This window comes from Triplophysa rosa, linkage group LG14, assembly GCF_024868665.1.
Source record: "Triplophysa rosa linkage group LG14, Trosa_1v2, whole genome shotgun sequence".
NCBI lineage: Eukaryota > Metazoa > Chordata > Actinopteri > Cypriniformes > Nemacheilidae > Triplophysa > Triplophysa rosa.
Genome location: NC_079903.1, coordinates 18,153,877 through 18,171,410, shown reverse-complemented (window position 1 = coordinate 18,171,410; position 17,534 = coordinate 18,153,877). Strand labels below are relative to the sequence as shown.

Genomic DNA, 17,534 nt, shown 5'->3' with positions numbered 1-17,534 from the left:
TATTTCTTTGTGTATTTTAGAAAAACTTAGTTCGGTTAAAATTACCTTGGCCAGATCTGGGTTGATTTCATTTTCAGTTGGTTCCTCACTTTCAACGGCAGGAACAAGATTCAAAGAAATCTCAATTATGTCTAAAAAAAAAAAAACAGTATAAACCCTAAACTGGCACACCATCCATAAGGTGTGGATGAAATCGTAAAATTGTTTAGCTAAAAAATTGTATTTACATACAGTACTTGCAATTTAAACAATGCTTGTCCATAACCAAACTAAAAAACTAACGTTTTAGGACAACTCCTGAAGATAATACTGTATTAGTTAATTGGTATTACTATATTGATAAAGAGTTTTAATATCACCATAGATCAATTTTTATGCTAGGCCTACTACAGATGTGTATAGAGCTTGTTAATCGACGTCACGCCACGTTGAATGTCACACCATTACATACAGTCCCTCACGTATGCATGAATCAGCACCTTAACCTCAACGTGGCACTTTGCAAACTCTGCTTGTATCTTTCCCTTTTTATGCTTTAAATCTAGCTTGCTAGTACGAGCTGCTTTCGAGACTGCCTACCCTAGCTTTAAGTGGTTCAGGCTGAAATAATTGCAGAAGTTTAATACTGAAGGATGGGGGAAACGTACACCAGATTGTTTGAGGAAAAGAGTGCTGCCTTGCAAGCACAAGAGTACATTTGTGAAGTACAGTAAAGCATCTTTCCGTACTTTATCACTCACCATGCTTATTGTCGCTCAGGTCCATACTTTTGCGGTCCAGCACTGGGCCATCTGGAGAACTAATCTGTAGGATGCGTGTAAGAGTGCTGATCCAGTCATCCATGTCCAGTTCGTTTTCTGCAGCCAGGACAAAATATGTCACCTCGTTCATTTTCAGCTCAAAGGCGTGTTTTCGCAGCCGGCTGTTCTATATGAACCACAAATGAAGCCGAAAATCTAATCACAATCTTACTTTTCCTAGTTGCATTAACTGGGGAATTTTGTGCTTTGATAATGTGATGTTTGCTGAACTGCTTTAAGACACCAACCTGAACCACCCCTGTGCACGAATCTAGAAAAATGCAACCTTTGGGTTCTTTTGAGATTTTCTCATCTTTGTAGAAGTTCATGATATACGAGTTGTCAGTCAGCTGTGTTAATTGAAAATATCTCCTCTTGAAGGACTGTTAAAGTAAAAGAGACAAAGATAACTTACATAAGAGATACATTGTTATACCATATATAAGATTAAACTTGGAAAAACTGGTAGTAATGTACACCCAGTCAAACAAAAAAACTGACAGGGTGATCAGGACGTTCAGGCAAAGTGAATAAAAAATATCCTGCTTACACGACCTGCCACATGAGTAGGGTGGCATAAGAAAAGAGGCAGCAGAGGGATACAATAAACATATACTGTAAGTTCCGGTCAAGATGACTCACAGTCCCTGTATGAGAAATCCTTTATCAGCAATTGTTATTGGAAAATAATTGATCAGAACCAATCAGAATTCCAGAGAGCCGATTCATAAGAGCTTTTAAAGGGAGACTTCACCCAAAAATGAAAGTTCTGTCATCATTTACTCACCTTCGAGTTGTTCCAAATCTGTATACATTTCTTAGTTCTGATGAACACAGAGAAAGATATTTGGAAGAATGCTTATAACCAGACAGATCTTGACCCCCATTGACTCCCATAGTTTTTCATTTTTTTGTTCTGTTGAACACAAAAGAAGACATTTTGAAGAATGTAGGACAGCAAACAGTTCTGGGGCACCATTGACTACTATTGTATTTTTTCCTACTATGGGAGTCAATGGGGGTCAAGATCTGTTTGGTTATAAGCATTCTTCCAAATATCTTTCTCTGTGTTCATCAGAACAAAGGCATTTATAAAGATTTGGAACAACTCGAAGGTGAGTACTGTAAATGATGACAGAGTTTTCATTTTTGGGTGAAGTGTCCTTTTAAAAGTAAAAAACCTTTTGTATAGATTTCAGAACTGGACTGAAACAGCAGATTGGTTGGTTTGTTCTTGAAGGAAATACTCCCCTCTATCAGTATACAGTATAGTAGATTGTGAGCTAAAGTTTTTACTATAGCCTGAAAGGTACTTGAGGAACGTGGATCTGGAATGGGTTTATAGAAAAGTCACTGACCCGAACAGTGATACTGTTGTTGACGGTGCTGTTAAAGTTCCCTTTATACAGCCAGCCAGACTTAAAGACACCAATTCCCCCTCCACTCCCACTACCTCCTCCGCCTTTAGACGATGACAAAGACGTGGTGTCCTACAAAACAGAAGTGATTTGAATTATCGGTTCATTCATATGCAGGGCCGTAGCTAGAGAATTCTGGGCCCCCTGAAAAAATATCGATGTGGGCCCCCACCGCCTTCCAACTAATAGAGGGACATTTTATATCAAGTTTTATATCATATCACTTTGACGTAGTCTATTTACATCTAACAGAAGATGGTAATGTTGTTGTAAACCCTTTTTTAAAGTTAAATGTTTTTAAATGTTATATGAACTTATGAAACAGTTTCTTAAATAAATGCACGAAGACTTAACAAACTAATAAAAGAATAATAAAAGACAATACATTGTTAAATAATAATAAATAAAACAGATGACCAGCAGTACAGGTATATAGTCTTTTCAATCAGTCGGTTATCAAATAACGGAAGTTAACATAAAAAAAGAAAAAAAGAATGCAGTCATGTAAAAAAATAAATAGACCACTTAAATCTTTCTAAAGTCTTCGGTTGATGAAAATAATACGGTATTGCATAATATATAATTAAATAAAGCCAATAAATGTATCCTGCCTCTTTGCCCATTTTCAAAGTTTCTCCCACTTTTTTGAAGTCTATGAAGAAAACCTGCAACTTTTAGCCAATACCACGTAAAGGCTAATGCTAACCATTTAATAGTAATATTGAACGATGGCTTTCAGGTTTTAGCAGTAAATTGAAGACTCGAAATAACTAAAACTGCATGTATGCACATGACGCTGATGAAATTTGATGGAAAAAAGGACATGGGCAATGTAAAACATTATATTGTGTATTTGTTTTGTTTAATGAAAATGTTTTAATAAATACATTTGAAATGTAATGACTTGAGACTGTTGCGTTGATCATGACAATGCAATTTAATGACATTTATGCATTTGGCAGACGCTTTTATCCAAAGCGATTTAAATTGCATTATACTATACATTTGCAGTTTGGACCTGGCTTAAACAGAGATACCCCTTCCATCTCTCTATGTAAGAGTATCTCTGTTTAAGCCAGGTCCAAACTGCATCGTGTGTCAAGTATTGCCTGTCTTTCTGAGCGGTAGTGACTTTACAGCTGCTCACTAGGTTCAAAATCCAAAATCCATCCAAAAATTAAAAAATAAATATTTTTTTGTATTCAAGCAAATGCTTTTAGATTAACTGCTTTAATATCACAACAAACACACATTTAGGTTTGGCTTTCCTGAACTTTGCTAAGTGAGAGATGTCCTTGGGTCAACATCATTGGCAAAATCAGGTCGAGCATCTTAATACACATCTGAAGACAGTTACGAATATTATACTGCATTTCTGTCAATAGATCCTCCAAAAAATTACACACAGCACCTTTAAAATTAGAGGGAATTATTCAACTTGAGAGGTACTGTACTGACCTCATCCTTGTCAACATCTTCATGGTCGATCTCAAATGAGTGTGAGGGCAACTTCTCAGCTTTATTCGGCTTCCTGTGGAGGGAGAAGAATTATGGACAGAGATGAGAGTCGTGATGAAAAAGAAATCCAAATTCAAAGACATGTTAGCAAACCTGAAAGTGCAGATTCAAAGGCAACAGTATATGATTGGTAAACTCCCCTGATATGAATTTGTTTATTAAATAATTTGGTAACACTTCAGTATAGGGGGCAGTTCTCACTATTAACTAGTTGTTATTAGCATGCCTGTTATTGGCATATTGGCTGTTTATAAGCACTTATAAAGCACATATTCTGCATTACCATACTCTACATCCCTAATCCTACCCAATACCTAACCTAACAACTACCTTACTAACTATTAATAAGCAACAAACTAAGAGTTTATTGAGATATCTCAACACGACGCCACAGTCTAATTTGTCCTGCCATACAGGTAGTTTCAAAATGAACAAAAAATATTTCACATTTCTCATTATAACAAAGATCTACAACTCCGATGCTTTGCTGAACAACAATGGAAAACACATGTCACTCACAGTCAGACCCCACCCCCTTCATTGCAAAAAATCAAACTTGAATAGACGGTTTCAACGATAACCGATTATGATACTTACAATTGAAAAAATCACTTAAAACGTCAATGAAAATAGATTACTTGGAAAAATTATTTATCAACATTTAATATCACAGTGTAACAAAGTTTTGTTTCGCCCAAACTTTTTATAGTTTTTATGAACAATTCTGTGGTGCTAATTATTATGGTTATATTTATTTTCATGTAGCATCAATGTTTTAGTGTATATTCAGCTCAAGTAAATTTTGAGCTTATCACATTAATTACGATATATAGGAATTTTGCAAATAATCAAAAACTGTAAAAATTTTCACATATTTGAAAAAATATTTTCCATTTGTCACTTCAGAAAATTCTAGAAATATCTGTAGCACAGGGAAGGTGGGATGAAGCGATGATAGGTGACTACGTCAGGAACTTGGTTGGTGAGGACAGTATTAGTCGTAAAAGACAAAAAGAATCAAATGTACACTTCTGAAGTTTTGGACGACTCATTTTTATTATGTTAAACTGTTGTTTTGAGCTCAGTGTTATGCCAGTACCTTGTCATTTCAGCGTACGAGTAATAATGCCAAAATTGATAAATGTGTGAAAATACTTTTTTGTTTTTTGTAAGTACCGTCGATGGTAAAAAAAAGATTAATGTGATTTTCGTATTCAGCGTGTTATTTAAACTTAATTAAGAAACAGTAAAACATTAAAGCGAAACACAACTGTTGAAAAAACATTGTGTAATTAACAGAGAAAACTCAATTGTTAGCTAATTTTATTATTTATTTTATTACTCTTAAAGAAATTTAGTCATTTATCAGACCACCCCAAAACATTATAGCGCTGTACTTTTAAATGTCTTAATATAAAGCATGCTTTGGACTTCAGCAATGGCATTTCAGGTCAGGTCCCCAAGGAAACCTAGTCTGGTTACAATGAGCAACTAGCCAAGATGTTCCTTTAAGAATTGTAGGCGGTATTTTCCACATCATTTAGTAAATCTCACCACTTTAAATATCCTTCATTCTGACAAGGCCCCACACACAGGCATCTATTCTTCAGTCAGCCTGAGCACACTTTAAAACCACACCAGACCTCAGAGCGTTATTATCCAGACCACAGCACTAATGTCAAACACAAACATTCACACACATTTTATCTGCCTGCATCCCCCTCTGACCTTTAAAGGGATCCCTGACTAGGAAGACTTCATTCGTTGTAATAGCCTTGCACTACTAGCATTTGTCGTTAGAAACACATAAAATATTTTCATTTCTTTAAAAACCCTTAATGTAATACTCATTTTAACCTAAGGAGGTCGCCATTTTTGTGATGACATTAAATGGTTGCACGCACAGGCAGCCAAACTGAACACAGACACACTAATTAGTTCTTCTGTAGATATACGGTGGTGTAAGGTAAAAACAATATTGCTAAAATAATAAAGAAAAGAACCAAACCGCAAGCATCTCGCTACAGTGTTTATCAGTATATTTTCATAATGTATAAAGTATACGATAATGGTGGATGATAATCTGTGAAATAGTCTTAACTGTCTTAAAGACGATAGTTTAAAGTGGTGAATTAATGCATCTGTTTGCAAAGTACAGACACAGAGTGAACGGGACCTTTTATGGCAGGCAGGTAGAGGACTTATTTGTTTATTCAAATTTTGCTTATAATTTGTAAATATAACTATATAGGAGATAGGGAGCGGTTTCAGACTGAGCACGTCCCTGCGTTCCAATTCGCCTACTTATGCTAGCCCTAATAGTGGGTACTGTTTTAGTGTTGGAATAGTAGGTACTTTTGAGTGCATGGCAAAAGAGATTGCACACACTGGGACAGACTAACAGGAACCGGAAGTGGCCGTTGTTGCCTAGACAACATTGTGGCCAATAACTGTCACACACATCAAAATACAGCTCATCTTTCCATTAAGGTATTTATTCATTAATTATTTTGTATGTAATGTTTACTGTACACTTACATTTGTTAATTTATTTATATAATTTATTAATGCAGTGGAGCGTCACTAAACTCCGCCTACTCGTGGTGAGTTGTGGGTAAAATCAGCCGTCAGAGTGTGCATCATTCTGCACTTCGAATTTCTACCAGAAGTAGTACACCATCCGGGAAACTTTGGAATACTATTTTCAACATACTATGATTTGGGACATACTAATTCTACGTTCGAATACTATTCGGACGGATAGTATGCTGCAAAAATACTGACAGGTGTGTTCAGTTAGGATTGTACACTGATTGAAACACTGCAGGGGCATTTTTCAAATGGAAGTGAGCATCCCTATGCCCTACTCCCTTCGAAGGGCTGAGCCCTTGAAGTGAACTCTTTGAAGGGCATTACTGTCTCTCGTGTCTGCGTTTGGAACTCTCTTCACAAAGGGAATGACTGGCCAAATGTTCCGTTGACAACGCTACACGTGCACTCTGAATCCAGCGCTCGTTTGTTGAAAATAAACAACATTTTTAATACTTCATGTTGAATACTGTGTAATTATGTCATATTTCACCTTGTTTTTTGCACAAAACTTGGTAATAATAAAGGAAATATATGATAAATGAAACCTATAAACAAGTAGCTATTTTTAAACATATTAAACATACTTTCCTATAACCTAAGATACCTTATACTATATTTTAACCATCTTGAATAATAATCCTCACTGACAAAAACGGTGTAAAACAAACACAAACTAAATTATTGTACTTACATTTAGGGAACGTCAAAATCCCGCACCATATTTGCTTCAAAATGCGTCGCGAGAACTGGTAATCCAAGGTCACGTGATCACAAACGGAACTCACTTCCTTGAAGTGACCATGGCATGTACCCTTCGCTAACGGACTTCTGAAAGAGCCCTTCGCAAAGGGATTCAGGTGTTCACTTTCGTTTGGAACGCCCCTACAAATGGCGTCCCGTTCGCGAAGGGCCCTTCAAGGGCGCATAAATTCCGTTTGGAAAATTTCCCAGGACTGTGGCCTCCAGGGGCCTTTTTACAACATTTGTGTCCCAGATTTGCCCCTCCGCAGATTCTTAGAAAAAATCGTGTCCAGGACCTCGAACAGGTTCAATGTTTGGTCCAGACTAACGTGTAATGTGAGAAGTTCACAGATCAAATCTTACACCTCCCAATCTGAGAAAAACCAGGCCGCCCTGATCATATCAAGCATGTTTTATATTTAAGATTTAGAATTAGGAAGATGACCTAAGATTTCCTTAAAGATACAGCAGAAGAAGATGCTCTGCAATATGATATTTTATTTCAGTCCAAGTAAGAATAATATCCATAACATCTATTTGCTAATGAATGGTTTGTTATGCTTGTCTAAGCACTAGTAACCAGGGTCAAACAGAAACCAAAAATAAAAGCTACCATCCAACACAGTGGTAATGTACTATAGAAAGTCCAATAAAGCAGCAATTAATTTTTACCTGGGCAATATGCGGTAATCACCGGCGTACTCTTCATGTTCGTATTGCACAACATGCCAGGGGGAGTTGAAGTATTGACAGGCCTGTAAAGTTAAAACAGAGTTAGATTCAATCAAGTTCATGTGTTATATAAGAACTACAAAAAATCAGGAAGCATTTGCCTCCAACACAAAACTTTCCACAGAATGATTGTTTGATGAATATCTTAATGAGTGTAGGATAAGCAGGCTAAAATGATTTTATAATCTTATATGTATAGGGTTAAAACCGCACGGAAGACGCAAGCCGCACTGCTTTCTCATGCGGTGCCTGTGCGGCATTCTGCAAAGTTGAAATATTTTCACCTCGATGCGGCGCCGACGCACCTAGAAAAATGGGAGCGTCGCACCGCATGCACATCGCGTGTCTACTTTTAAAATAACGAACTTGCGCGTGCAAAAGACGCGAAATGTGAATCGCCCCTTACACTTTATTTTGACAGTCCACTTGAGACATTTTACTAACTATAAGTGTAAACTACATGTCAATTGACTCTCAGTAGAGTATTAGCAGACTTTTAGGTTAGGTTAGTGTACAGGGTAAATTGTAGTGATGAAACGTACGGATCGTTCGCTACAGTTCGGAATGCATGTGACCCCCGGATTAACTGTAAATTTATTCATCAGATAGTTTTAGCACGCACGCACGCGCTCTCGCTCTCTCTCCAGTCTCTGGACGAGTACAACATCAAAGCGCATTCTCGCATATATCTTGAGTTAAACTGCTGCGTAAACAGCAATGTTGTGTTGAGTCAAAGCCCAACCGATGCGATTTATGCGCAAACGCACACCACTTCAGCAATTATTACGGGACACCCACTCAGATTCAGTAACGCATTTAAGAGAATGAGAGAAAGTCGTTCGAGATACTTCATGATCACCACTTCATTCATAACACCCGTCACATTTATAATCTAATCTCTAGAGATCCAGTTATCAGCTGTTTACTCTTGAGCATTTGATTGAGTGCAAAAACAAGTTATTATAGTTATTACTATAATACTATATAGTAATAAACGATGATGAGAATTTACATTAGCTGATCCGAAAAATGATCCGATCCGTGACCCAAAATCCATAAAATGATCCGAACCGTGAGTTTTGTGATCCGTTGCACCACTAGTAAGATGACATGTAGTTACATATAAAGTCACGTATATAGTCAGTAGAACAGTAGTCTTTTGGTGGACCATCAAAGTGTTGAGAGATACTAAGCAGACAGTATAGACTAATACTGTCTACTAATAATGACTGGTAGTTGACAAGACATTGAGTGCATTTACATGCACAGTCTTACTCCGATTATGCTTAGTAAACTGATAACAAGTAAGGTCATGTAAACACGTAAAACGGTTTTCTTTTATCGGGGAAAGCTCATAAACGGCGTAAGAAAAACCCGGTCAGCATGAGGTAGGTTTTTTTTGCCCATTACTCACCGCCTTTACCGGTTTTCTCTCAGTTTTGTTTATGTGCGCATGTCTGACAGTAGTACAATAGTAAAAGTCCCAAACGGAAGTAATAAAAGTCCGCTCTCGAATCATGCAGTTGATGTAGAAATGATGTAAAAAATGAAAAACTATTGTTGCATATGCTGGTTCTGCGGACAATAAGAAGAGATATAAAAATACAGGACATAAAAAATATCCTGACTGTTTTCTCACTGCATTTTTAATTACTAAACAGTCTATCGATGGTGACGTCACTGCATGCGAGAAACCTGGCAAGTCTCAAACTTCCATGTAAACGCGGCTTTCTGCGTAGCCGGTTTATTACTATGCATGTAAACACATGAAAACAGGTTTATTTGGTAACACTTTACAATAAGGTGCTATTTGTTAACAATTATTTAATGCATTAGCTAACATGAACTAACAACGAACAATACTTCTACAGCATTTATTAATATTACTACATGTTAATTTCAGCATTTATAAATACATTATTAAAATCAAACGTTGTCACTGTTAACATTAGTTAATGCACCATGAACTAACATGAATAGCTGTATTGACATGAACTAACATTAACAAGGATTAATAAATGCTGAAAAACGAAATTGTTCATTGTTAGCTAATGCATTTACTAATGTTAACTAATAGCACCTTATTGTAAAGTGTTACCGTTTATTTTATAAGCAGATTTTTGATAGATATCCGTTTATTTTTGTGCATGTAAACGCACTCATTGTAATGTTACTTAAGTTATGGTTAGTTAAAATTCTAAAGTGGACTGTCCAAACAAAGTGTTACCTTACTATCAGTTGCAAATTAATGGTTTTGCTCAATCAATGTAGATTAGCTCACTAGATGTGTGTGTGTGTGTGTGTGTGTGTGTGTGTGTGTGTGTGTGGCTAAACTGTCCTACCCCTCCATTGCACCCTTACAAAAACCCATTTCTTCCAAAAAAAAAGAAACCAGAGCCAGGCCCTCTGCAGAGAAACATGTGTGCGCACACACATACACTAAAATCAGGTCAAACTTAATAACTCTTTGGCCCAGGAAAAGGAAGAGGAGTTTTCACATGAGAGGTTCCTTAAAGTCGGCATGAAATTAAACATGATAATTCTAACTGTTTTACACAGTGTTGCAGTATTTATTATCAATTATTTGTCCGTGCACACCATTATGTTTTTCAAAAACGTTAACCTCCTTCCCTCCTTGAAACGACCTCTCTTCACTTCTGGTCACGAGGAATGGCGTGAGGGCGGGGCTTCAATGACTGACTGATTGCAAACTGCCTTACAAATCTGACTCCATTTTGTTTGCAACACCCAACTTTCAACAATCCAATCAGTACTTGATGAACGAAATCAAGTACCGCCCTACATTTTTTCTCATTTCAGAAGTTGTTTCACTCGGACACACGTCACGATACGGAAATAAAAACAATCGCTACTTCCGTTTCATGACGACTTTAAATTTTGTTGAAACACCATATCCTGAGCAGAGGAACACATACAAAACTAAAAGGTAAAACACTATAAAAACATTCAAACAAACTTTTTTCTCTTTCATACAGTATGTACACAGTTAAATCCAAAAGTGTCCCAATGTTTAAGGCTTTTCACACTGTGCTTAATCCCAGGTTATCTTCATTTTAAACCCTGCCTTTAACCCCAGGTAAATTAACGTTTCACAATTGTAATTTGGAAGTGGGGTTATCACCGCATTTTACCCAGAGTTATAAAACCCTGCTCCGACGGGGTCAGCATCACTTTAGCAGGGTTAAGAATCGCTGTGTGTTGCCAGTCTCTTGCTACGAGGTCGTTACGGCCTGTTCAGACCTCCAGCGACAGGCAGCGAAAGAGCGATATGATCTCATTCATTTCAATGGTAGCCTAGCGACATCCGCTGAGACGAGCGACAGTGACCGTTGGCGACAGGAAGTGGGCGTGTCCAGTGACAGGAGTCAAGCGACAAAAGTTGAGAAATCTTCAACTTTATGCAAATGAGAAGCAAATTTCGCGAGCGACTACCAATTGGAGTAAAGCATTACATCTGTCTCTCGTCAGTTATTGCAGTGTTTGCTTATAACTGTACTAGAGCAACCAAACCTAGAAACGCCTTCTAACGATCCCATAGCAAGAGACAAAAGTAAAAAGTTTGTGGGTGTGGTAACATAATTGAGTCATCAGGGAATATGGGCGGGACCTTGATACCACGCTCCACTTCGTTCTCACTACTGCGCAGACTCTGGCACCACTGATGATTCCTTCTGCGCATGCCCAGGCTCCAAACTGATGTTTTTGTTAATTTGTCAGCGCCCATCGTCGGACGTTTTACACTCAGTTCATTACAATGGAAGGAAGCGGTGTCACGCCGTCCATCTTTTTTACAGTCTATGGTATTCATGTGATATCACCGCACTAGGCTTTTCACACTTGAAATCATTAACCCTGGGTTATTCTAAACCCGGGTAAACAGAATCCTGGGTTATCAGTTTCACGCTGCTTATAATTTACCAGAGGTTAACAGATGTGAGATTAACACCGCAAATAGGGTTTAGTGATGTACAGTGTGAAACGTCAGGTTATGAATACCCAGGATTATTACTTAACCCCTGGTAAATTTTAAGCAGTGTGAAACGTGGAACAGATAACCCCGGGTTAACGATTTCGAGTGTGAAAAGCCCTTTTGTGTGCTTATGACCAGCTGTTTGATATGGGATTACAATCAAATAAACTCACATGCACACACTTACCTGTCTGACCAGCAGACATTCAGCGTGTTCATCAGCTCCTTCTGGCACAGTGGACTTCACTGTTCTCCTTTCTTTGGGACAAGTGGACACCTGGAATGATTTAGAGACAGACAGACAGAGAGAAAGAGTTAAAGGCAGCGTGTGTATTTGGCGAATCACTTCTATTTTTTTTCTTGTGTCTTTGGTTTTGTTTGTGTCATGCCTTTATTTCAAAGATGTATTGTGGCCATTCTAGTCCAGTGTCTGTTGAATTTTCATTTTCAAACAAAATCAAACCTCAGTCAGGAGTGACATAAAGTCATCCAACAGCAATGTGAAAGACTGACAGCATGACAAGACACATGAAAACTGTGATAAAAAAATCATCACATATATATTTTTTTACTTTTCCTAAATACATGTAGAAATATGACTGTTGTATTGCTTAAAAGTAAATATGTTAACTCAGACCATCTTTTCTGTTATTGTGACCTGTTTCTACAATTCTCATTTTCTGCAAATAAAAACAATACTTTTGTATGAAATGTGGGAGAAATCTTGTTTGTAGTTCACAGAATGAAACAAAAGCGACCATTTTACCTAAACACATACCTATAAATAGTAAATTCAGTAAAACTGAAAATGGTCTTTGAAATGGTCTCTTATTTTTTCAGCGGCTGTATGTATGATTTTTGTATGTCATGACAAATATGATGGTGTGATTTCGATCAACATAAGGAGAAATAAATGAATGCTTACTTAACCCTGCTCCACTCACAACTGGCTAACCACCTCCTCAACACACTTTATTCAAAAAACTTTCCCATGCACATGCTCACGACACTATGAAGACGAACACTTCGCTTAGAAACTGTTATTCAAAAACGTGACATTACATATTTTACCGAACAGCAATCAGTAATTGTTTCATCTGCTGATGTGACACGGTTTGGTACAACATACACAATTTAGGATCCTTTCAATGGTGTCTGCTGAAGTTTTGATCGGTGATAACTGTAGTCAGGTTTCAAGGAATAAACCTATCAAACTCCCAGGAGTATTGTGTATGCCTTTGGAGGAGTCTGCTAACTTTGGTGTGTTGTATTTTCAATATTTAATGCATATGCATGCTGCCAGGTGCTGCATTGTGGTTGTAGAACTAATTTAGGATCATTTTCTGGCTAAGAGAAATGTGGCTGTATTCTAGTTTTAGCCACTGAATCTTATTTTCTATGTGAATACCAATCGTAACAGTGGGCGTTTAACCTTTAGTCTTAAAGGGGGGATGCAACAGTGTTTCGTGCATTTTTGACTTATTTAAAATGTTAAAGATGGGGTAACACACGCAGTTTCATATAAATCTTGAGTACCTATACAGTAGTATTGCATATGTGGTATCTTCGAAGAGTATATAGTTTAAAAAGAGAGATACAGCTGTACAATTATTTCCGGAAAAAGGCTGGAGGCAGGCGGGGGGACGGAACTACAGCACGAGCACACAATACATCATACATTTACACCTGGTCTTTTTACGATCAGAAAACGCATGAAGTGACCAGGCCCAAAGATTATGGGAACAAACATATGAATAAAATGTAAACCTTGAATGCACTTTAAGTTGCTTATCTGCCGAATACATAAATGTAAAAGCAGATTTAGCAAGCGTAATATTGTAAAAAATGTGAGGGTATTGTGGAAACTATTTATGTTCACGTTACACATGGCCCACTTTCATCACAATCCACAATTGTTTTTGTTTTTAGAGGTTGCTTATTTTTTAATTGTAACTGGGCTGTAATAAGCTGCTTATACACAAACAACCTGGGGATTTTGGAGGACAGTATTTCTAATCGCTTTCTTGAATATGGGAAATAATGTTTCACAGCTATAGACACTTGATAATAAACCATTAACTATGACTTTTGCCTCAGTAAACTCCTAATTTGTTGTTTATTAATAGTTAGTAAGGTAGTTGTTAAATTAGGTATTAGGTAGGATTAGGGAAGTAGAATATGGTCATGTAGAATATGTGCTTCATAAGTACTAATAAACAGCCAATATGCTAATAATAGGCATGCTAATAAGCAACTAGTTACAGTAATAGTGAGAATTGATCCCTATACTAAAGTGTTACAGACATTTTTTTGACCTCCACACTAAACACCCGAATAAACAGTCTCAAGAAAACCCAATGAATGGCGTCAATGTTTTAAATGTGGTTACCACATATATTCAATTTGAAACGAATAAATTATTTTATTTTCAGCCGGCAGGACATATTCATATTCATGTGTCTAAAAACAACCATGCATCAGCATTCTCCTTTTTTCCCAAAGCACTTGGGTACCGCGCTCTCATGGCGTCTGCAGTTGCTAAGCAACCACGAGCCACGCAGCTGGAAAAGTACACATACAGTTTTGGTCAATCGCTCTCTATTTGATGCTCTATTAATACACCGATCTCTATTTGAGCGCACTCTCAGTGCCTCTAGACACACTGGTATTAAGATGCATTTTGGACGATCGGCTCACAAGTGGACGATTTTAATCTGTCTCTTTTTTCCATATTCGACCACTTCTGTTCTGATTTCTTGGAGGGGAGGGTTTATGGGCGGGTAAATGTATAGGCCTTTTCAAATCGTACGCTCTGGGACGAAATAAGCACATGCAATTTACATACTGTATGAACATGATGGGAGATGACAGAAAAACAGTACAGAGAGCAGCAGTTTTCACAGTTGCGAGTCCGCGCTGAACGCTGTTAGTATATGTTAGAAATCTGGAATGGTGAGAGAACATTTGCTGTGTACGTTTTTTGTCAAACTTTGAACTATTTCTTTTCTACTCTGTCGATTTGACACTTTTCTTCAAAGAAATGTTTTTGCACTCAAAACAATTAACACAGCTATCTAAACCCAAACGTACCTTAACCGAGCAGTTAAACTTAACTGCAAAATGAAGCACTGCAATCTATCCTAGTAATGCATTCATTAAAGGGGTCATATGGCGCGAACACATGTTTTTCTGTGTCTTTGGTGTGTTATAAGTTGCCCATGCATGTAATAGACACGTAAAATACAAAGTACATTTCTGACACACGCTTGCAGTATTCGACCAATCACTACGCACTGGTTAACGGGCCAATCATAGCACACCTCGCTTTTCAGAGCGATGAGCTTTGTAAAAAATCTGCGCGTTTCAGAGAGGCGGGGCAAAGAGGAGATACAAGCATGCACGGTATGTGGAAAATACAGCATTTTTTAACCTCAAAACGTGTACACACATTGCATTACATCTAAAACAAACCATAATATTCGTTTTAGCCGTGTCATATCACCCCTTTAAAAGTAAATATTAACATGAATTCTATAGTTGTGTTCTCTATTGATTTATAGGCCGGAGACGTCAGGGCTGATTCAAACAACGCAGCAAGCTTTATTTTGTTCTCTACACAACATCGATAGTGCTTATGGGAATATTTTGCTTACGTGATGCAAACCCATGAACATATAGGAACATTTACCACTAAATAATGTTGGTTTACTTTTGAATCAAAACAAAAAAAATAATTATTCTGGAACATCGTCGTTCTATATTACTACATTAGATTAGATTCAACTTTATTGTCATTGCACATGTACAAGTACAAGGCAACGAAATGTGACCTCTGCATTTAACCCATCCAGAGAGTAGTGAACACACGCACAGCAAGTGGTGAACACACGTATCCCCGGAGCAGTGGGCAGCTATCACTGCAGCGCGCGGGGAGCAAGTAGGGGTAAGGTGCCTTGCTCAAGGGCACCTCAGTTGTTACCCGCCGGCCCTGGGAATCGAACCGGCAACCTTCTGGTCACGAGTCCGACTCACTAACCATTAGGCCACAACTGCCCCTACATTCTTTTACATGACAACTACCGCTTCCAAGTATTTGGGCTTCTGAACTTGGGCTGGATTGAACTCATGATTTCCTTTCAACAGTTCCTGGTTGGTCCTCCTAAGAACCAAACCCACTGACACGGTCACAGTCTTTCTACAAATGGAGTCAGTCCCACTACACATTGAGATACCCACTCTTGTCTGACTGACTGATTCCTGTGGTGTGATTCTGTATAGCTTATAGCTTCTGTATAGCATCCACTTTGGATGCCACACTTTCCCTCACCTGCCTTTTTCATCATAGTTTTAACTGTCCTCACAAAATAGGCATCATTGTCAGAAACATGATAACTGAAACTCTTCCTTAATCAATTAATAGTCTTTCCCAATGAGGCAGTGGAAACGGGATACACATCCATCCACTTCGAGTGAGCATCAATGAGAATCAAAAACGTGACCAAGGAATGGACCGGAATAATTGGTGTATCCTTTCCCAGGGTTTCTCTGGCCACTCCCATGGGTGTAGTGCGTCACGCCGCTCGCGTGCGTCGTAGAGGGTGTAAGATGATAATGAATCGAACTTGTTATAGATTTATATGATTTGTATGCCACCTTGGCCCTGCACATCTTGGACTTGACTGTGTTCTCGTCAAGTTCATCAAAGCGAAGCCAGACATCACTGCAAGCTTTTGAAGCCATATCGCTTCTGTGCTCCAGTCTTGACTCTGGGCTGCAATCTTTCGCAACGCTAACCAATCAAATCTCAGGGTACCGCCCGTAATGCCAGCATAACGAATCCAAAAGAAAAAAAACATTCTATATAAAATGTATTTTTAGACCCAAACGATCATTGTTGATGATCACGGTTTCCATGACCAATCGTCGCTGTCGCGTCCGAGTACTCGAGTACTTGTGCCATCCCTAATAACAATGCTGAATGTGAGCATGTTGCAATCATATTGTGGTCTCAGAAGCTTCATTAATAAAGTATGTACTGCATTCCATCTTAATGCTGTATGCATTCTACTAAATTTGGCCTGTTAACTCTTTCCCTGCTGGCATATTTTAAAAAGTTTTCAGGTAGCGCAAGCATTTAAAAAAATTCCCTGAATATTTTAAATATACAGTATATTTAAAATATATATAAATAATATATTATAAATATGGACCTAAAATATATGAAATGATAGAACAGAGCTTTGCTTTAAAAAATACATATTGTTCTATTATTTTTTCTTTTTCACCTTCTCTGGGATATGGGTAGTTTTTTTAAACGCAACATTCTTAACATAATCGTGGAGAAAATTTTGTTTTTGTCAAAGGCTTTGTTGAGATGTGGAATGATGATCAGAAATTTAGATCTGTAAATGCTGTCCTCTGTTAGGATATGTATAACAGCCTACTGTATGTGTGAAAACATGAAAAGCTGGAAAAACTACTCAAGTCTTGTCATAAATGACGGAAAATCTCGTTAATGGAGGTAAGGATTTAATATCACTGCATTAACTTGATCATGAGATTGCCAAATGATTTTAAAATATAAATTTGTTTTCATACACCTATAGTTCCCCCTTCCAAAAACAACCCCTAGGTCGTTTGAGCAAGGAGCTTCCTACAAGTGTTGTGTTGCGTGTGATTTCATGACATTCCTTTTGATTGTCGCAACCAATCAAAATGACTCATTTATTCATAACATACAAA

The 17,534-nt window shown here is 37.7% G+C and overlaps 1 protein-coding gene across 7 annotated transcripts in view; it reads right to left on the bottom strand.

Moving 5' to 3' along the window:
• The window catches only part of dock10 (dedicator of cytokinesis 10), a 106,161-nt gene that overhangs the window by 44,518 nt on the left and 44,109 nt on the right, over positions 1-17,534 (bottom strand). For all 7 annotated transcript variants that reach the window (XM_057351952.1, XM_057351953.1, XM_057351955.1 and 4 more), the window contains exons 3-9: positions 11,980-12,069; positions 7,742-7,824; positions 3,677-3,749; positions 2,159-2,290; positions 1,049-1,183; positions 741-927; positions 46-131 (exon numbers count right to left, since the gene is read on the bottom strand). In XM_057351952.1, coding sequence (XP_057207935.1) covers positions 46-131; positions 741-927; positions 1,049-1,183; positions 2,159-2,290; positions 3,677-3,749; positions 7,742-7,824; positions 11,980-12,069 — 786 coding nt within the window. The remainder of the gene's footprint in view (positions 1-45; positions 132-740; positions 928-1,048; positions 1,184-2,158; positions 2,291-3,676; positions 3,750-7,741; positions 7,825-11,979; positions 12,070-17,534) is intronic.